General features: G+C 45.2%; 1 protein-coding gene across 1 annotated transcript in view; it reads left to right on the forward strand.

The window, feature by feature from the left end:
* The first annotated feature begins 426 nt into the window (after positions 1–426).
* Positions 427–22611, forward strand: part of CLIC5 (chloride intracellular channel 5) — a 160112-nt gene continuing 137927 nt past the window's right edge. Inside the window, exon 1 of the mRNA XM_069728216.1 lies at positions 427–1111. Coding sequence (XP_069584317.1) covers positions 632–1111 — 480 coding nt within the window. The 5' untranslated portion in view covers positions 427–631. The remainder of the gene's footprint in view (positions 1112–22611) is intronic.

Consider the following 22611-nt stretch of genomic DNA (forward strand, 5'->3'; position numbering starts at 1 on the left):
GATAACTCAATGTATGGTAAAGCAGAGAGAGTATCAAGGCTGGGGGAAGACAGAGAGGCTGGGACAGGTAACAACTGCCTATATGTGGAATGCACCTAATCGTCGCCCACCGCACATAATATAAGAACCATTTGACCATCATTTCAGAAATGGTTGTCTCAAGGCAAGTAAGCAAATTGTATATTTGTTCCATATTTATCATAAAGTCCTCATTACTCGCTTGCTCGGTGCTTATTTACTTCCTTCCTTGCTCCCTCGCTGGCACATAATTGCAATCAGGGCCCTTGTAATTAATATATTCACATACACATAGCAACTGTTGCACCCAGGAGGCTTCGCCTTGCTCTGATGAGCGAGTGTTTCTGTGTACTCTATGGCCGGACTGTGCCCAGCTCCTAGGTAAGCAGTGCAGGCTCACCCCTCCCTAGGGCACAGTTTATAGTCAGCCCTTTCTTTGCACATTGATCCGTAGCTCCAGAGGAGGGAGGAGAAGGGTCAATGATTACTTGATATAACTAGACCATTCTCAAGATTCAGCTTTTACCTTGGACGCTCAGGTAGGAAGGATTAAGATTTGTGATCCAGTTCTGCAAATTTACTCGAAGACTCAGATCTACGGAAAGACTCCATCATGCAGGCGTCTGAACATCTGTATGAAACGACCATGCCCCAAAAGTGGACGGACGATGAGAGAATCTACTCCATCCCCAGTAGTCCAGACAGTATGGATCTGAGTCCTGATCGCCCTTTGAGCCGAGCATCAACCAACCGGTCTTCTCAGCATAGTGGAGATGATGTGCATGAGGTTGAGAAGGACTCACTAAACAAACCTAATTTGCAGCTGATCATTGGAAAGAATCCTCCGAACCACAGTTCATCTCTTTCTCCAAAGTCCACCACTCCGACATCTCCTAATAAATCAACATTTTCTCCTACGAATGTCAAGTCTTCATCATACCCAACATCTCCGACCTCTCCAAGGGAGTATGTCGCGCCTTATGGTCTGCACACATGGGTTCTGGACCCCACCGGACAATCGAACAACAACGATCGAAGTGTCGATGAAGCGGACTACGAGGAGCCGGAGGCTGACATCGCTCTCTACGTCAAGGTAGATAATGAGTCTAATGTGGTATTAGGAGACCTTTAGAAACTCTTAGGTGTCTTTGATGTATCGTCTAGCTTGGCCACAAAAAATGTATATCTGGCGCCTTTTCCTATGGCGTACCTGCCAAGATAAACGTATATATGGGGTAGCCATTATGTTCCTAAGTGCCCACAACAGAGCTCCAGATGATGGTTAACCATGGTACCCATTTTAACGTAAATCCAATTGTTTTGAGAACCATGGTGGACGTAGCTTATTGAAGATAGACAGTAGGAACCTACACTTTTACTATGTCAACATAACTATTCAGAACAAATATCAAGGGCTTGTATATTGTAAAAACACCCCTGGAAGAAGTAGTAAGCCATTTATTATTATTTTTATCCATATTTAAAATCGTGAGAATTGGCCATTCGACCACTGGAAAATCTCCTACAATGGGACAATGTCCTCCTCGCCTTCTAGGATATGGACAGGGCATGGCTGTATAGCAGAAGGCTCACTAGTCAGTGATTGGTGTCAACGTGAATTTTCACAATTTCACCAATGTCAATTTGAAGTGTAACTGAACGCTTTCACTTTTATTTCATAAATCAATAGTACAAATGAAAATAATAAAGTTTGTAATATATCTTGTCAGTAAAATCTGCTGCTTTCTCCGCCAGGACTGAACATTCGTTCTCAAAATTCTCAATTCTCGGGTAAAATATGAAGGCAGATTTTTTACATAATGGAGATAAGGAATGACAAGTTCTACTGATAAGATTTTACATTATGGAGATAAGGAATGACAAGTTCTACTGAAAAGATTCTCTACAGAGGGAAGAGAGAAAGCGGAGGGGGGAGCTGGAGACAGAACTGCTCTCTCCTCCTCTAAAAAAATATCTGCCATCTCCTGTCTCAGTAATGAAACAATCTGTCTTCACTGAATACAGATTTTACCCAAGAATTGAGAATGTTGAGAATGAATGATCAGTCCCGGTGGAGAAAGAGGTGGATCTCACTGATAAGATATATTACAAAGGTTCTTATTTTTGTCTTGTACTATTGATTTATTTAATAAAAATTAAAGCTTCGTTTACACTTAACGCCACGGATATGATGTTAGTCCGATGTGTCTTAAATATCCCCTTCGGTTGGAGTCTCGTCGGACCACTGGATCCCGGACATCACTTTGTAGAGTGGATCTGTTTGCAGGATGATCTAGTGGTGGGAAGCCCTAGAATGTGAAGTTCCTTTTTAGAAATCTAGGACATTAAAGAGGTCTTGCAGTTCCAGAAAAAGAATAGTTTTTCTTAAGAAAAAGAAAAAACAAGCTGTGATTTACTCACCCTCCCCAGGTCCAGTGCTGAGTCTCCACCACTGCGCCAAGTGTCTGTTATTGCCTTCAGTGCTGAGGTCACGTTGACAGCGCTGCAGCCAATCAGCGAGTTTAGCATCCCTGAGCTGCTTGAGCTGTCAACTCGAACAGAGTCACCGAGCTCACTGATTGGCTGCAGCATTATCGATGTGACGTCAGCACTGCAGACAACAGACACCAGGAGCAGTAGTGGAGACTCAGCGCTGGACCTGGGAAGGGTGAGTAAGCCCCCTTTTTTTTTTTTTTACACAAACATGGGTTTTCTGACCCAGAACATCTGAAACAACCACTCGTTTTCATGTGGAGTTTAACAATTTTCTAATTGTACCCAGTGCCAGTTGTGTATACTTGTATATTATCCGCCGCGGCAACACTAGAGTTTTTACGGAACTGCTGTGTTCCGGCAGCAATAGAGAAGGATAGGCCATCAATAAGGAAGAAGTGGCCAAGTAGAGGTCCTTTGTTCAGGTTCCTCATTTTTTGGTCCGAGTGGAGAGAAATTGTAAATGGTGTGGCTTGCTCCGGAGGACCGGTCCTGTCCCTCATTACACACGGACATTTGGGATTCATGTTCTGTGAGTGCTGGACACCTGGGTGTGATCGGTAATATCTCACTGCTCCCATAAAGGAGTCCTAATACATCACACTACATAACTATTTATGACCTGAGAAATAACTCGTAAATGTCAGGAGGACAAAGTTCCGTGGAAGATTAAATCTGGGAACAGGCAGTATTCTAGTACTGCGGAGCAATGTTTTGTTTTTTTCTGTTTTTCTTTTTTTTTTAAAGGGTTAGAACTTAATTTTTGACTTATTGTTAGGAAATGCCATAAATATCAGATTGGTAATCTGGATAAAGGGACGGTAACACCGGAACTTTGCATCCCCAAAATTGTTTACCAGGCATAGCGCCACCCATTTGTTAGTGGCTGTGCTTGGTATTACAGCTCAATACTCATTTTTTGGACTTTAATGGGGCTTAGCTGTAGTGCCCTGCAGCGCCAGACATAGTCATGTCTCCTATGGGGGAAAAGCTTACTATCACGAATTAGCCACATTGCATATTTTTCCACTACTTTGAAAACTTTCAGGTTACAGGATGGTCATAGTCCAGTGGAAGCCCAAACTTAAAGGGACACTGTCACCTGAATTTGGAGGGAACAATCTTCAGCCATAGGGGCGGGGTTTTCGGGTGTTTGATTCACCCTTTCCTTACCCGCTGGCTGCATGCTGGCTGCAATATTGGATTGAAGTTCATTCTCTGTCCTCCGTAGTACATGCCTGCACAAGGCAATCTTAAGGAAAGGGTGAATCAAACACCCGAAAACCCCGCCCCTATGGCTGAAGATTGTTCCCTCCAAATTCAGGTGACAGAGTCCCTTTTAGAAAGGACCTGTCACTTTCCTCTGGATAGCTCATCAATATCTGATCGGTAGCCGTTTGACCTCTGGCAGCCCTACAGATCAGCTGCCAGGCACCTCTGGTGGCAGCTTATCTCACCGAGAACGAAAGGACCGGCAGTCCGAAATCATACAGGATCTGTCAATCCCTCTAAGTCATCCGTCAGGGGAGCGTCGGGGGCCCCCCTACGCATATAGTCTTAGCCGAGCCTGCAGATGTTAACAGGTTAAGCCAATGTCAGCCGAATGTGTATGAGGGCCTTAAAGGGAATCTGTCAGCAGTTTTTTGCTATTTAATCTGTGAGCAGCATAATATAGGGCAAGAAAGCCTGATTCCAGGGATGTGTCACTTATTTGGCTGTGTGTTGTAGTTTCAATGCAATCAATATTTTATCAGCAGGAGATTATCACTGCAAGACTAGGCATCACGTGCATGGCAGTCAGGATAGTCTGTCTAACCCCACCCCCACCACTGATTGGCAGCTTGCTGACAATGTATTGTACAGAGGAAGCTCCCAATCAGGGGTGTGGGAGGGGTTATACACAGCCAAGAAGTCTTAACTCCGCTACATCTACATCACATAAAATAAGGATTCTATCAAAACCACACCAAGCAGCCCAGTAAGTGACAGATCCATGGAATCAGGCTCTCTTGCCCTATGCTATGCTGCTCTCAGATTACATATCAAAACTTGCTGACATATTCCCTTTAAGATGAGTCATACCTGAACTTTTAGGTAGCGTAATGGGAATGAATAATTATTTTAGAATGTAACGTTGTCCTGTATAATATCATCCATTCTCCTCTATCTTCATATAAATGCATAGCTCTCAACCGTCCCGGACTCAGAGGGACTGTCCCGCCAGGTCAGGGCTTTGTCCCCACTTCTAATACTCACCTCTCTATAATGTTGCCCTGTAGCTCCTCCTCCTCCAGGGGCAGGGCTGCATTAAATTATAATATTCATTCCGTTTTGGATCTCCAACTCACATCACTATGTCTACAGGCAGGAGCTCTAGCTTTAAGCCACAGCCCATTATGACATACATAGGAGAATTTGTTAATCAGGCAGTGAACATAAATGTGGATTATATATGTACATAGAGATATATTCTACCTAGCAGTGAATTTCTATGATCCTTGTATAATAGAGGTGAAGAAAACATCAGATAATTCTGTTCCTATAAAACTACTATCTCTGAAGAGACAATTTGTATAAAACTACTAAAAATTGTAAAAAGCAATTACAAAAATGTAATTTTTTTTACTTTTTGTTTGACTCCCTGGAATTGTATCGACAAACTTCAACATTACAGGAGCTAAATGTACTGCGCCCCAGGCTCTGGCGATGTCACTGGGAGAATTTTGTGTACTTGATCTCTATTGTCGGCTGTGACCCCAAAGGCAGATTATACTCGTACATAGAGAGACTTTGTACACAGCAGAGTATTTCTATATCTTTGTATTCAACACAGAGAATAAAAGAGATTTTTTGTTACTATCAAATTACTAAAACATTATGAAAAACAATTACAATAATGTCATTTTGTTTTTAAATAATAAACATCACAAATCAGCAAATAACATGGACATATTTGGTGTCTCTGTAATCGTAACGACTCGCACAGCACAGCAATCAGCTTATTTAATGGGAACAGTAAATGGCGTAAAAAATTATATTTTTTTCTCTACTAAACTGATAAAAAATGTAATAAAAATGTACCGTTGAGACCATGTTCAATTGTAGCATAAATGATGCGTTTTTCTACTGCTTTTTTCTCCAAACCACAAGATTTATTAACAATCCTCTCTAATTATTGCATGTTTTCTGCGTTTCTTTCACGCATTTTCCCCATCTTTGATGCATTTTTGATGCAGATTTGAAGCCACGTTTTTAATTCTTTTTTAATACTACAAAAAAGTATTGAGTCTACACTTAAAAATATGTCTATCTTTGCCTATAAAGAACAAAAAGCAACAAATCTGCAGAGTACAGCAACGTGTTTAGATGCACCAAAGGCGGAGAGTTCATGGAATTACGGCCACTTTGCTTGGACTTTTAGACCTTGTTCACACGTAGCGTAAATGCTGCATATTTTCGGCTGCTTTTTTGGCACAGAAATTCTGCTGTTTAACTGTCCAAGCAAAGTGGATGTGATTTCATGAAAACTGTGCCTGCAGTGGTGTAAAGACGCGGACTAATGAAAAGCCGAGTCGGGGGTGCTGGAAGGTCAGAGATTCGCGGGCTCCTGTCCAACCACAAGGGATCACTGATCTGGACGCTTGACCAGAGTCCCGTGAATCCATCCGCTCATCTCTAGTCCCAACAGTCCCGGATACAGAGGACAGTCCCGGATTTGGGTCTCCTCCCTGCAGTCTCGAGCGTCTTCTGAATGTCCAGCACTACCACCGCCCCTCTGACAACTCCTCCTGAGAAAGAAATGGGAAAGGGGCGTGGATTGGGGCACTGCCAATATTTCCGGCAATGCCCGCCACACACATCGTCCCTCTTTCGGTTCTTTGTGAGGGATGTAAATGACATAGTTTGTCTTTAGCACGATAAACACGTGAATGCGGCAGCATGGACGGCTCCGGAGCGCACTGTGTACGTAACAGCCCCGGAGCGCACTGTGTATGTACCAGCCCCGGAGCGCACTGTGTACGTACCAGCCCCGGAGCGCACTGTGTACGTACCAGCCCCGGAGCGCACTGTGTACGTACCAGCCCCGGAGCGCACTGTGTACGTACCAGCCCCGGAGCGCACTGTGTACGTACCAGCCCCGGAGCGCACTGTGTACGTACCAGCCCCGGAGCGCACTGTGTACGTACCAGCCCCGGAGCGCACTGTGTACGTACCAGCCCCTATTGTATCACATCACACTGTGTGATCAGACACTGTGGACACAATGGACAAGAGCCGGCAATACTATAGCTCAAACGTGTCAGAGCATGCACCGTCATCCCCCGCAGCGCTTTACCTGCGCCTTGTAGCCATCGCAAATACACCAAAGCCTCACTGTCAACAACCCTAGAATTACACAGGAATATTTGTTTTGGGTTTAAAGATGATTGCTGAGGACACAGGTGGGACAGGATATATTGTGACAAGTGCTACATTATACCTGTACACCATTCCTTCCTTTTATAAGCTTTAGTCACAAAGAATGTATCACCTTTTACAGTGTGTGTGTATACAGAAATAATCTACACAAAAAGGTGCAGTCACTTTCTAAATATATTATATCGCTTATCCTGTACTGATCCTGAGTTACATCCTGTATTATACCCAAGAGCTGCGCTCACTATTCTGCTGGTGCAGTCACTGTGTACATACATTACATTACTGATCCTGAGTTACATCCTGTATTATACCCAAGAGCTGCGCTCACTATTCTGCTGGTGCAGTCACTGTGTACATACATTACATTACTGATCCTGAGTTACAGCCAGTATTATACCCCAGAGCTGCACTCACTATTCTGCTGATGCAATCACTGTGTACATACATTACATTACTGATCCTGAGTTACATCCTGTATTATACCCGAGAGCTGCGCTCACTATTCTGCTGGTGCAGTCACTGTGTAAATACATTACATTACTGATCCTGAGTTACATCCTGTATTATACTTCATAGCTGCACTCACTATTCTGCTGCTGCAGTCACTGTGTACATACATTACATTACTGATCCTGTACTGATCCTGAGTTACATCCTGTATTATACTTCAGAGCTGCACTCACTATTCTGCTGGTGCAGTCACTGTGTACATACATTACATTACTGATCCTGAGTTACATCCTGTATTATACTTCAGAGCTGCACTCACTATTCTGCTGGTGCAGTCACTGTGTACATACATTACATTACTGATCCTGAGTTACATCCTGTATTATACTTCATAGTTGCACTCACTATTCTGCTGCTTCAGTCACTGTGTACATACATTACATTACTGATCTTGAGTTACATCATGTATTATACCCCAGAGCTGCACTCACTATTCTGCTGCTGCAGTCACTGTGTACATACATTACATTACTGATCCTGAGTTACATCCTGTATTATACTCCAGAGCTGCACTCACTATTCTGCTGCTGCAGTCACTGTGTACAAACATTACATTACTGATCTTGAGTTACATGCTGTATTATACCCCAGAGCTGCATACATTATACATACAAGGTGAGGTGATTAACGAGGACACAATGGGTGCAGTCTCTTTACCTTTACTGAAGGCTTCAGCATCCACAGTCCAGAGTGCCGGATGACAAGGTAGGCAGAGTCCGGCCGGTCCGATGGCAATTCCAGAGTCCCATTATCTTGGTGGAAATCAGTAGCCTTCCCCTTGCGCACAGTAACGTAGTAGGTCCCTACTTGCATTAGCTCCCATAGGATCCTCACTCTTGTTACTCTTCTCTCTGTCCCCCAGATGGATAGGACAAACCCGTATGACGGTGGTGGCCTGAGGCTATTTTATAGGGACCCTAGCATCGCCCCTCCTCCGCGTTGCCACCTTGTCTGCTTAGGTTCTTAGGTCGGACAGCCAACTTGGAATCAACTGTCCTGCCGGTCTCTGAAGTAAAGCGTTGAGTCTATTACTCCCTCGGTGTTCCGGCCACCGGATCTGCGCTCAGTGGGAGGCAGCCTGCTTCTAGCTGGTCTGTTATGATCTGGTGGCCTTGGAGCAGCATGAGACGTCCTCTGGAGAAGGTGGTCCCTGTACTGACCGCAAACCCTGAACCTAGCAGCGCAACTAGAAGTAGCCGTGGGGGGTACCTAACACTCCCTAGACCCCTCGGCACAGCCTAAGATCTAACTATCCCTAAAGACAGAAACAGGAAACCTATCTTGCCTCAGAGAAAATCCCCAAAGGATAGATAGCCCCCCACAAATATTGACTGTGAGAGGAGAGGGAAATAACATACGCAGATATGAAATCAGATTTTAGCATAGGAGGCCATACTAGCTAAAAAGAAAGAATAGAACAGAGTACTATGCTGTCAGTATAAAAACACTAGAAAATATCCACCGCAGAAAATACGGATCACCACATCTGACTAAAGACATGGGGGGCATATCTGCATCTCCAGAGAAATAGCTAGGCTGCAAAAAATCCTTCACAGACCAAGCTGGACAAGACAAAAACATGAAAATGCACAGAACTATAAGGTCCACAGCAGGTGGACAGCAAAAACAAAGCCAGGACTTATCTTTGTAGAAAAGCACAGCAAACTGGAGAGACCAGCAGGGAAGTGAATCCTTCCAGAACAATGGACAACTGGCACTGACTAAAGGATCCTGCAAAGCTATATACCCCAGTCAGTTTTGCAATTAGTAGATACACCTGTCCACTCCTGCAGTCCAGGCACAACTGCATTACCCTCTACAACCACCGGAGGGAGCCCAAAAGCTGAATTCACAACACTGGTCTCCCACTGGTGTTATACTCCTGTTGCTACGACTTCTGTGCTCACTCACTACGGCACACTTCCTTTCTTGTCCTTTCCTAGGAGGCTGCCGCATGGGTTGCAGGCGCAGCTCCGAGTCCTTCTTTCCCTTTCCTGGGCCGAGCCCAGTCTGCTCCTCTCTTCTCCTCCTCCTGGCTCCTTCTCCTTCTAACTCCAGCCAGCTTCTCTCTCACTTCCTAACCAACCCCCAGTTTTACCCAAGTGTGGGGAGTGGCCTAATAGATAGAACCTTTTGCTCCCTCTGGTGGCCGGCGTGTGAAGTGTGTGTGTGGCTGTGATACCTGGCAGGGTGAACTCATTTTGGTGCCATCAGACGTAACATCGCTCCCCCTGGTGGAAGAACGACTTTACTGCAACGACCAGGACTCTGGGGCGCTGCACTCCCCCCCCCCGTTAACTCCAGCACTCCCGGACTGGGAAAGGAACACAACGATTACAGGTTAGCAAAAGACATGCAAAATTTTTGGAATGCTTTAAACAAATAAATTAACAATGCTTCCCTTTATGGGAGGTGAGAACACTTGAACGTTGCAAACAAAAAGATATTTTCATTGTGTGTATTACCCTTTAAGGCAAAAGTAGAAAAATAACAATTACTAACTTACTATGGCATACAATTACCCATACAGGTATTCTATCTACTAAGTGCAATTACCCTCTAAGGGTATACTATCATTAACCCTTAATGTGCAATTTAACATTTTTCTTTATTCTTCTTCTTCACATGCAGGACTATCTGTCTACCCCACGAGCCCACTGCATCTTTTCTTCCTAAAACCTTACTTTTATTTAAAGTACGTCATTAACATTCTATCACTATCTAGATACATATCATCAGCTATGTAAACATTATAAAGGTGCAACGACCGAACATTCCCTTTAAGAGAGAAACTAGTCGTTTCTGAGGTAGTGCAAACAATCAACAAGTCACTAATAAACTTTAAGACAAGAGAAACTTTCACGTCGCCATCAGGAACAGTTTCTTCGCAAAGTCTTCTTGCTTGTAAAACCAGTAGAGAGCACCCTTAAGAAGGTGCAAACAGAGGACAGTTCGGGAACCATTCACCGTCCATGATTCCAATGTTCCTTTAAAACCATGATGAACTTTTGTGCAAACTGGAACAAAATAGGGATCCCGGGTAAACTAAGGGCTCCTTCTCCTTCTAACTCCAGCCAGCTTCTCTCTCACTTCCTAACCAACCCCCAGTTTTACCCAAGTGTGAGGAGTGGCCTAATAGAACCTTTTGCTCCCCCTGGTGGCAGGCGTGTGAATTGTGTGTGTGGCTGTGATACCTGGCAGGGTGAACTCCTTTGGTGCCATCAGACGTAACATCGCTCCCCCTGGTGGAAGAACGACATTACTGCAACGACCAGGACTCTGGGGCGCTGCACTATGATGCTGAAATCTCCCAGCATTGCCTGCTTGTTCTGTATCTGAGATTTGCATTCTGGAATGTGCCCCTTTTGCATCCTAATACTGTGTCCAATAATGTGAAGCAGGACACACAACCCTGCTTTATAACAGATCAGATAATCTATGGGGAAATCTGAAATTAAGTTTACATGTACTTGACACTAGCAACCAACAGAATTGTGAGTGCAGCTCTGGAATATAATGCAATCTGTTGTTGAGATTGAATGAAGTAATAACTAATTGCATTGATGTGTACAATGATAACCTTACAAGATGGGTTAAGCCCTTGAATAAGTATGAGAAGTGCTTTACATTGGTTTTCAGAGTCCGTGTCCACTTGTCCTGTATGGATGATAAATGATAGAGTGGTCTATTGCTCAATGTGGACGACCCCTTGGGGATTAGCAGATCAGGGGTGTTGCTCACAAAACAGTGTATTCTTCATGCACTAATGTCAGGCGGCTGCTGTACTTTCCTGGTAAATATGTTATTGGATATATGTAATCTGCACATTTCACTACCCCAGATACTAACCCCGCACCCAGGTGTAATCCACAGCCTAATCTTACAGGACGTGGACTTGTGTACCAAACCGCCTGGGACACAGCGAGATAAATCCGTCCCTAGAAATATGTATCGCGGTCACCTCCCGTCATTACCAGCTGTCGGCATGTTTATTGTTTTTCTTTTTTATTATAATCTGTTAATTGATGTTTTTTGATACCTACAACTTTATTAACTATCGGAGTCGTATGAACATGTACAGAAGTAGACGCAGCCACAGAAAACGGCTTAATCCCTTCCCATGTGGGAATTTTTTCTTTTTGCACTTAAGTTTTTTCCTCCCCTTCTTCCAAGAACCATTCTGACTTTTTTTTTTGTAGTTGTAGATTTGAATGACACCATGCACTTTACCATATAATATACTGAAAAAAAAAAAACAGGAAGAAAATAAAAGTGGAGTCAAAGGGTTAAAAGACCTCTGCAATTTTGCCACTTTTTTTCTCAGAGGCGGTAAAACTGAGCTAATAACTAGTGATGAGCGGATCCTTGGAAATCCGGGTTCGTTGGGTTTGGACTAAAGTTCGGTTCGGGTACAAGAACTGTACCTGAACTTGAACAGAATCCGAATCTCATAGAAATGAATGTGATCCCGCCGAGGTTTTCATGCAGAAGACCGCCCAGAAAACATCTTTTGTATCATTTTTTGAGTTGTTTCCTGAGTTTTTTTTGACAGTTTTGGCCACCATTATTTGTTTTTTTCGAGGCTTTGCCCATGGTTTTTGTGACGTCTTTTCTACTAACATTTTCCAGTTGTATTTTTCGTTCCATTGTATAATGAAGAAACCACAAGCAGTTTTTCTTAAAAAAACAAAAACGATAGTAAAGTGCTCCAAAACAGACATAGTTTGAGCTTTCCCATCGACTTATATTGTAAAGTACAGGTCATCTTTGGAGCGGAAAGCGCCAGAAGAATGGATGTCACTTACGGTGTTTCAAATGCTTGGTGTTCGACAGATGTTCAAAAGCCTGAGGATATGCACAGCAAGTAGTTCTTACAGAGAAATATATATGTTCGCTTTTTTGATCATTCTATGATAGTCTTTATTGATAATTTCCATGGCGGAATTCACATGTGCACATAGCGTGATGTGGATTTAAATGTATATATATATATATATACTAGATGGTGGCCCGATTCTAACGCATCAGGTATTCTAGAATATGCATGTCCACGTAGTATATTGCACAGCCCATGTAGTATATTGCCCAGCCACGTAGTATATTGCCCAGCCACGTAGTATACAGCATAGAGCCACGTAGTATATTGCACAGCCCATGTAGTATATTGCCCAGCTACGTAGTATATTGCCCAGCCACGTAGTATACAGCATAGAGCCACGTAGTATATTGCCCAGTCACGTAATATATTGCCCAGCTACGTAGTATATTGGCCAGTCACGTAGTATATTGCCCAGTCACGTAGTATATTGCCCAGCCACGTAGTATATTGCCCAGCCACGTAGTATATTGCACAGCCACGTAGTATACAGCACACAGCCACGTAGTATATTGCCCAGCCATGTAGTATATTGCCCAGTCACATCGTATATTGCCCAGTCACATCGTATATTGCCCAGTCACCTAGTATATTGCCCAGCCACGTAGTATATTGCACAGCCACGTAGTATATTGCCTAGTCACGTAGTATACAGCACAGAGCCACGTAGTATATTGCCCAGTCACGTAGTATATTGCCCAGTGACGTAGTATATTGCCCAGCCACGTAGTGTATTGCCCAGCTACATAGTATATTGCCCAGCCACATAGTATATTGCCTAGTCACGTAGTATACAGCACAGAGCCACGTAGTATATTGCCCAGTCACGTAGTATATTGCCCATCCACGTAGTATATTGCCCAGTGACGTAGTATATTGCCCAGCTATATAGTATATTGCCCAGCCACGTAGTATACAGCACAGAGCCACGTAGTATATTGCCCAGCCACGTAGTATATTGCCCAGCCACGTAATATATTGTACAGCCACGTAGTATATTGCCTAGTCACGTAGTATACAGCACAGAGCCACGTAGTATATTGCCCAGTCACATAGTATATTGCCCAGCCACGTAGTATATTGCCCAGTCACGTAGTATACAGCACAGAGCCACGTAGTATATTGCCCAGTCACGTAGTATATTGCCCAGCTACGTAGTATATTGCCCAGCCACGTAGTATATTGCCCAGCTACATAGTATATTGCCCAGCCACATAGTATATTGCCTAGTCACATAGTATACAGCACAGAGCCACGTAGTATATTGCCCAGTCACGTAGTATATTGCCCATCCACGTAGTATATTGCCCAGTGACGTAGTATATTGCCCAGCTATATAGTATATTGCCCAGCCACGTAGTATACAGCACAGAGCCACGTAGTATATTGCCCATCCACGTAGTATATTGCCCAGTGACGTAGTATATTGCCCAGCTATGTAGTATACAGCACAGAGCCACGTAGTATATTGCCCAGTCACATAGTATATTGCCCAGCCACGTAGTATATTGCCCAGTCACGTAGTATACAGCACAGAGCCACGTAGTATATTGCCCAGTCACGTAGTATATTGCCCAGCTACGTAGTATATTGCCCAGCCACGTAGTATATTGCCCATCCACGTAGTATATTGCCCAGTGACGTAGTATATTGCCCAGCCATGTAGTATATTGCCCAGCCACGTAATATATTGTACAGCCACGTAGTATATTGCCCAGCCACATAGTATACAGCACAGAGCCACATAGTATATTGCCCAGTCACGTAGTATATTGCCCAGCCACGTAGTATACAGCACAGAGCCATGTAGTATATTGCCCAGGCACGTAGTATATTGCCCAGCCACGTAGTATATTGCCCAGTCACGTAGTATATTGCCCAGTCATGTAGTATATTGCCCAGCCACGTAGTATACAGCACAGAGCCACGTAGTATATTGCCCAGCCACATAGTATATTACCCAGCCACGTAGTATAGTAACATAGTAACATAGTTAGTAAGGCCGAAAAAAGACATTTGTCCATCCAGTTCAGCCTATATTCCATCATAATAAATCCCCAGATCTACGTCCTTCTACAGAACCTAATAATTGTATGATACAATATTGTTCTGCTCCAGGATGACATCCAGGCCTCTCTTGAACCCCTCGACTGAGTTCGCCATCACCACCTCCTCAGGCAAGCAATTCCAGATTCTCACTGCCCTAACAGTAAAGAATCCTCTTCTATGTTGGTGGAAAAACCTTCTCTCCTCCAGACGCAAAGAATGCCCCCTTGTGCCCGTCACCTTCCTTGGTATAAACAGATCCTCAGCGAGATATTTGTATTGTCCCCTTATATACTTATACATGGTTATTAGATCGCCCCTCAGTCGTCTTTTTTCTAGACTAAATAATCCTAATTTCGCTAATCTATCTGGGTATTGTAGTTCTCCCATCCCCTTTATTAATTTTGTTGCCCTCCTTTGTACTCTCTCTAGTTCCATTATATCCTTCCTGAGCACCGGTGCCCAATACTGGACACAGTACTCCATGTGCGGTCTAACTAGGGATTTGTACAGAGGCAGTATAATGCTCTCATCATGTGTATCCAGACCTCTTTTAATGCACCCCATGATCCTGTTTGCCTTGGCAGCTGCTGCCTGGCACTGGCTGCTCCAGGTAAGTTTATCATTAACTAGGATCCCCAAGTCCTTCTCCCTGTCAGATTTACCCAGTGGTTTCCCATTCAGTGTGTAATGGTGACATTGATTCCTTCTTCCCATGTGTATAACCTTACATTTATCATTGTTAAACCTCATCTGCCACCTTTCAGCCCAAGTTTCCAACTTATCCAGATCCATCTGTAGCAGAATATTATCTTCTCTTGTATTAACTGCTTTACATAGTTTTGTATCATCTGCAAATATCGATATTTTACTGTGTAAACCTTCTACCAGATCATTAATGAATATGTTGAAGAGAACAGGTCCCAATACTGACCCCTGCGGTACCCCACTGGTCACAGCGACCCAGTTAGAGACTATACCATTTATAACCACCCTCTGCTTTCTATCACTAAGCCAGTTACTAACCCATTTACACACATTTTCCCCCAGACCAAGCATTCTCATTTTGTGTACCAACCTCTTGTGCGGCACGGTATCAAACGCTTTGGAAAAATCGAGATATACCACGTCCAATGACTCACCATGGTCCAGCCTATAGCTTATTATATTGTACAGCCACGTAGTATATTGCCCAGCCACGTAGTGTACAGCACAGAGCCATGTAGTATATTGCCCAGTCATGTAGTATATTGCCCAGTCACGTAGTATATTGCCCAGTCACGTAGTATACAGCACAGAGCCACGTAGTATATTGCCCATCCACGTAGTATATTGCCCAGTGACGTGGTATATTGCCCAGCTACGTAGTATATTGCCCAGTCACGTAGTATACAGCACAGAGCCACGTAGTATATTGCCCATCCACATTTGTCACAGGTTAAAAAAAAATAAACATACTCCCCTTTCCGATGACCAGTTGTAGTTCGATCACATGACCGTGACGTCATGGCAGGTTCTTCTCGCGCAGGGCCTGTGATTACGTCACGGTCCCATGACCGTGACGTCATGGAAGGGCCTTGTCGCGCAGGCGCGCAGGACCTGTGATGACGTCGCGGTCACATAACCGTGACGTCATGGAAGGTCCTTGTCACGCAGGACCTGTGATGACGCCGCGGTCACATGACCGTGACATCATGGAAGGTCCTTGTTGCATACCATTCTTAGCACCGGAGCGTCTGGAGGAGCGGGAAAGGCGCCGGAGGGTGAGTATATGTTGATTTTTTATTTTTTAACATTAGATCTTTTTACTATTGACGCTGCATAGGCAGCATCAATAGTAAAAACTTGGTCACACAGGGTTAATAGCGACGGTAACGGAGTGAGTTACCCGCGGCATAACGCGGTCCGTTACCGCTGGCATTAACCCTGTGTAAGCGGTGACTGCGGGAGTATGGAGTGGGCGCCGACTGCAGGGGAATAGGGAGAGACTAATCGGACTGTGGCCGTCGCTGATTGGTCGCGGCACCCATGACAGGCAGCTGGCGAGACCAATCAGCGACTTGGATTCCATGACAGACAGAGGCCGCGACCAATGAATATCCGTGACAGACAGAAGGACAGACAGACAGAAAGACGGAAGTGACCCTTAGACAATTATATAGTAGATACTGTATAGTATATATATATATTTATTTAAAATTTTAGAATTTTATTTTTAAATTCTGAACTTTGTAAAATAAAAATTTGGTTTCTGTCCCCATTTTCTGAGACCCGTAACTTATTTATTCTTCCATTGAGGAATGTTTTTGTTGGTCAACATACAACATACTTTTTTTTCGCATTCATTGTACTTTTGGGGGGAGAAGTTCAATGTCCTAAAAACTTGAAGTCTGGTGTTTCCACACCCTTTTTCAGTCTGTAACGTCTTTATAATATGATGGACTGATTTCTATAGTCTTGACGATACCAAAGATGTTTAATTTTTTCTTTCTTTATTTTTTAAATGGGAAAAGGAGTGTGATTATTTTTTTTTATATATATATAGGATAGTATTGCATTATGTATATTACTGATCACCTGTGAAGCCCAGCCACTGGAAGGACTTCATGGGAGTACTGAGTTGGCAGTAGGGGACTTTTATATCAACGCATCAATTCCCGTAATCTTTGCTCCCCAATTTCTCACAGCCATCCATCCCCACGATGGTAACCATGAGACCCTTGTTAAACATTCACTATTGGGGCCCAGGAAATTCAAATGACAGCTCTGGAGGACAATTTACAACCTCTCCCAGAACATCCAGGAGGTTCCAGGAAAAAAACTTGACAATCTGCGGCGCCCACATAAACCACCCAGGTGGTAGCGTTGCCTGAATATTTTTTAGCTCGGTTCCAGCTTTATGAAACTCAGTCCCAGTGTCCAGATGTTACGCACCTTCACATAGGCAAGGGAATGTGAAGAATTAATGGGTACGGGAAGCAAATCACATGGTAAATGGAGGTCGTGGTCATTTAAATTAATTTTCATCGGCCCAATTAGTTGCATCACTCATTCTTCCACATGACCATTTAAAGTCGGCAAGTATGGAAATAGGCCCATGGAAGGGGCTTCATAGGGTAAAAAATAAAAGGTGAGCAAAGTTTAAAAAATTTGCTTAGGTTTTAATTTTAATCCGAACTGGAAGGAAAATTAAAATCCATCACGACATTTTTGATGCCCTGAGGTCTTTCCAGACCCCTAAACAGAGGTGAGAGAAGGGGTTAAAAAAATAATAAAAGATTATACTCAACTTGCCTATGCCGCCACATCACCTGTCCTGCCAGCTTCGCCTGCCGCCAATCCTCACGCGGTCATGTTATTGCCATGCGCTCCACGTGACCACTCGATTCCTATTCAGGACCAGTAAGCCTGGAGGCCGAAAGATCCGAAGTAAAGATCGTAGGCTCGGACATGGAGCTGCGGAGGTTGGACAGGTGAGGAGTGGGTCTAGGACAGGTGAGGAGCGGGTCTAGGACAGGTGAGCTGCGGAGGTTGGACAGGTGAGTAGCGGGTCTAGGACAGGTGAGGAGCAGGTCTAGGACAGGTGTGGAGCGGGTCTAGGACAGGTGAGGAGCGGGTCTAGGACAGGTGAGGAGCTGGTCTAGGACAGGTGTGGAGCGGGTCTAGGACAGGTGAGGAGCGGGTCTAGGACAGGTGAGGAGCTGGTCTAGGACAGGTGAGGAGCGGGTCTAGGACAGGTGTGGAGCGGGTCTAGGACAGGTGAGGAGCGGGTCTGGGACAGGTGAGGAGCTGGTCTAGGACAGGTGAGGAGCGGGTCTAGGACAGGTGAGGAGCGGGTCTGGGACAGGTGAGGAGCGGGTCTAGGACAGGTGAGGAGCGGGTCTAGGACAGGTGAGGAGCAGGTCTAGGACAGGTGAGGAGCGGGTCTAGGACAGGTGAGGAGTGGGTCTAGGACAGGTGAGGAGCGGGTCTAGGACAGGTGAGGATCGGGTCTAGGACAGGTGAGGAGCGGGTCTAGGACAGGTGAGGAGCGGGTCTAGGACAGGTGAGGAGCGGGTCTAGGACAGGTGAGGAGCGGGTCTAGGACAGGTGAGGAGCAGATCTAGGACAGGTGAGGAGCTGGTCTAGGACAGGTGAGGAGCGGGTCTAGGACAGGTGAGGAGCGGGTCTAGGACAGGTGAGGAGCGGGTCTAGGACAGGTGAGGAGCGGGTCTAGGACAGGTGAGGAGCAGATCTAGGACAGGTGAGGAGCTGGTCTAGGACAGGTGAGGAGCGGGTCTAGGACAGGTGAGCTGCGGAGGTTGGACAGGTGAGTAGCGGGTCTAGGACAGGTGAGGAGCAGGTCTAGGACAGGTGTGGAGCGGGTCTGGGACAGGTGAGGAGCTGGTCTAGGACAGGTGAGGAGCTGGTCTGGGACAGGTGAGGAGCGGGTCTAGGACAGGTGTGGAGCGGGTCTAGGACAGGTGTGGAGCGGGTCTAGGACAGGTGAGGAGCGGGTCTAGGACAGGTGAGGAGCAGGTCTGGGACAGGTGAGGAGCTGGTCTAGGACAGGTGAGGAGCTGGTCTGGGACAGGTGAGGAGCGGGTCTGGGACAGGTGAGGAGCGGGTCTGGGACAGGTGAGGAGCGGGTCTAGGACAGGTGAGGAGCGGGTCTAGGACAGGTGAGGAGCGGGTCTAGGACAGGTGAGGAGCGGGTCTAGGACAGGTGAGGAGCGGGTCTAGGACAGGTGAGGATCGGGTCTAGGACAGGTGAGGAGCAGATCTAGGACAGGTGAGGAGCTGGTCTAGGACAGGTGAGGAGCGGGTCTAGGACAGGTGAGGAGCAGATCTAGGACAGGTGAGGAGCTGGTCTAGGACAGGTGAGGAGCGGGTCTAGGACAGGTGAGGAGCATATCTAGGACAGGTGAGGAGCTGGTCTAGGACAGGTGAGGAGCGGGTCTAGGACAGGTGAGGAGCGGGTCTAGGACAGGTGAGGAGCGGGTCTGGGACAGGTGAGGAGCGGGTCTAGGACAGGTGAGGAGCGGGTCTAGGACAGGTGAGGAGCGGGTCTAGGACAGGTGAGGAGCAGATCTAGGACAGGTGAGGAGCTGGTCTAGGACAGGTGAGGAGCGGGTCTAGGACAGGTGAGGAGCATATCTAGGACAGGTGAGGAGCTGGTCTAGGACAGGTGAGGAGCGGGTCTAGGACAGGTGAGGAGCGGGTTTAGGACAGGTGAGGAGCGGGTCTAGGACAGGTGAGGAGCATATCTAGGACAGGTGAGGAGCTGGTCTAGGACAGGTGAGGAGCGGGTCTAGGACAGGTGAGGAGCTGTCTAGGACAGGTGAGGAGCTGGTCTAGGACAGGTGAGGAGCGGGTCTAGGACAGGTGAGGAGCGGGTCTAGGACAGGTGAGGAGCGGGTCTAGGACAGGTGAGGAGCGGGTCTAGGACAGGTGAGGAGCAGATCTAGGACAGGTGAGGAGCTGGTCTAGGACAGGTGAGGAGCGGGTCTAGGACAGGTGAGGAGCATATCTAGGACAGGTGAGGAGCGGGTCTAGGACAGGTGAGGAGCGGGTCTAGGACAGGTGAGGAGCGGGTCTAGGACAGGTGAGGAGCGGGTCTAGGACAGGTGAGGATCGGGTCTAGGACAGGTGAGGATCGGGTCTAGGACAGGTGAGGAGCGGGTCTAGGACAGGTGAGGAGCGGGTCTAGGACAGGTGAGGATCGGGTCTAGGACAGGTGAGGAGCGGGTCTAGGACAGGTGAGGAGCGGGTCTAGGACAGGTGAGGAGCGGGTCTAGGACAGGTGAGGAGCAGATCTAGGACAGGTGAGGAGCTGGTCTAGGACAGGTGAGGAGCGGGTCTAGGACAGGTGAGGAGCATATCTAGGACAGGTGAGGAGCTGGTCTAGGACAGGTGAGGAGCTGGTCTAGGACAGGTGAGGAGCGGGTCTAGGACAGGTGAGGAGCGGGTTTAGGACAGGTGAGGAGCGGGTCTAGGACAGGTGAGGAGCGGGTCTAGGACAGGTGAGGAGCATATCTAGGACAGGTGAGGAGCTGGTCTAGGACAGGTGAGGAGCGGGTCTAGGACAGGTGAGGAGCTGTCTAGGACAGGTGAATATGATTGTTTACTATTTTTTCAAACCCTTTCCTAACCCACAAATGAAGCCAGTAAAATGGAGTTGGCCGGCCGCCATTTTGCTGCATTTTTTGCTAATCGAATCAGTAAATAATAATTTTTGAGGGATGAATCTGAATTTTTCCAGAAATTGGTGATGGATTCATCTCTAGAAAAAAATAAATAAATGTACACCAAACTCATCTATCATCAGTGGCAATTCTGCATAATAATGGAGGCCATTTCTATCTTTTGCCTTTTTTCTGATAGGACTATGAAAAAAAAACTTTGCAATGCAGCTCCGAAAAATTAAACCACAATCTCGGCTCTGCTGCATCCATAATTGGAGATGTGTTCGTTGATAGGTAGCGACTAAAATGCGTTTTACTCTGGGCCACTATTATGTTAATAAAATTGCCTCAGGGACAAATGAAAAAAACCAGAAACAAATGACCAAGGTCTATTCAACTAAACCAAAAAATACAAAAAAGACCTAAAAAATATATTTTTATTGTAAATAAATAAAAATTAAATATAAATAAAGAACCACTTATAACCTATAGACAAAAAGTAGGGATCATAGGGTCAGGATAAGCTCATAAAAAATAATAGAGCAGAAAAAATATATGATAATAAGGAAAGGACTAGGGATCATAGTGGTGCCTCACCCTAAGCTGTACCCTTCCTTGCAGCGGAGGTTGGCACCCTGGGATACGAAATGGCGCCCCCGCTCAACGTCGACTGACCCTGATAACCCTAGTAGGTGTCCCTACCACAAGCCACCACCCAAACAAACACCACAAAAAAAACAGAAAAAAGTGTAAATGTACACTAAAATGCTGTAGCTGGTACTGACTGCTGATAGTGATGGTGAGCTTATTATAATAGACTCTAAGAGATTACCAAGACTCTTACTAATGTGAATCACTAGAAGATAAGGTGATTTACAAAGAGGTAGATACAGGTGGAGTATAAGAAAAATTCTCAAGTAGTCACCTATTAGTGATTATACATATTAATGCTTTGGGGCTTTGCCTGCATTGATAGTGATGCGATTGGCACAGGTGGTTTGTGACAGCCTTTGGTGATGCTTGTGCATATGCGATGATCCTAATAACATCTTTTTGGCAGTGACGCTATGTATGGATCAGTTCACTGAGGGCTCTGCTCTGGCAATGATGCCAATATCCGTTGATATCTATAGAGCATCATATCTCTGGCGATGATGCCCTCACATATATCTGAATAGACTGACTTTTTTCTGGCGTCGATATCACTGTATATGATATCTGGATCATGATACGCTCTGGCAACGATGCCCTCGCATATGCTATGACTCTGTTTTATTTTTTCTGGTGGTGATGCCATTAAGCTTTGATCAGCTTATTATTTATGCTCTATTTTTGAGACACGATGCACTTATAAATATTCATATAAGAGAATAAACCTATTATCTGTCTAGCGCCGATGCCAGTGTGCACCAAAAAAAAAGGGACTGAACATTGTCCATCATTTACGTTCAGATGTTTGAATGAATTTATCTTTTTCTTGTGCTGATGCCATTGTGCACTATAAGGGATTGACCTAAATATCATTAATAGCCATGTCCCTATATATATATTTTGTCTGGCATCGACACCATAAGATGTATCAAGACTCTTCTATTTACTAATAGGTGACTACTTGAGAATTTTTCTTATACTCCACCTGTATCTACCTCTTTGTAAATCACCTTATCTTCTAGTGATTCACATTAGTAAGAGTCTTGGTAATCTCTTAGAGTCTATTATAATAAGCTCACCATCACTATCAGCAGTCAGTACCAGCTACAGCATTTTAGTGTACATTTACACTTTTTTCTGTTTTTTTTTTGTGGTGTTTGTTTGGGTGGTGGCTTGTGGTAGGGACACCTACTAGGGTTATCAGGGTCAGTCGACGTTGAGCGGGGGCGCCATTTCGTATCCCAGGGTGCCAACCTCCGCTGCAAGGAAGGGTACAGCTTAGGGTGAGGCACCACTATCATCCCTAGTCCTTTCCTTATTATCATATATTTTTTCTGCTCTATTATTTTTTATGAGCTTATCCTGACCCTATGATCCCTACTTTTTGTCTATAGGTTATAAGTGGTTCTTTATTTATATTTAATTTTTATTTAT

This window comes from Ranitomeya imitator, chromosome 5 (assembly GCF_032444005.1).
Source record: "Ranitomeya imitator isolate aRanImi1 chromosome 5, aRanImi1.pri, whole genome shotgun sequence".
NCBI lineage: Eukaryota > Metazoa > Chordata > Amphibia > Anura > Dendrobatidae > Ranitomeya > Ranitomeya imitator.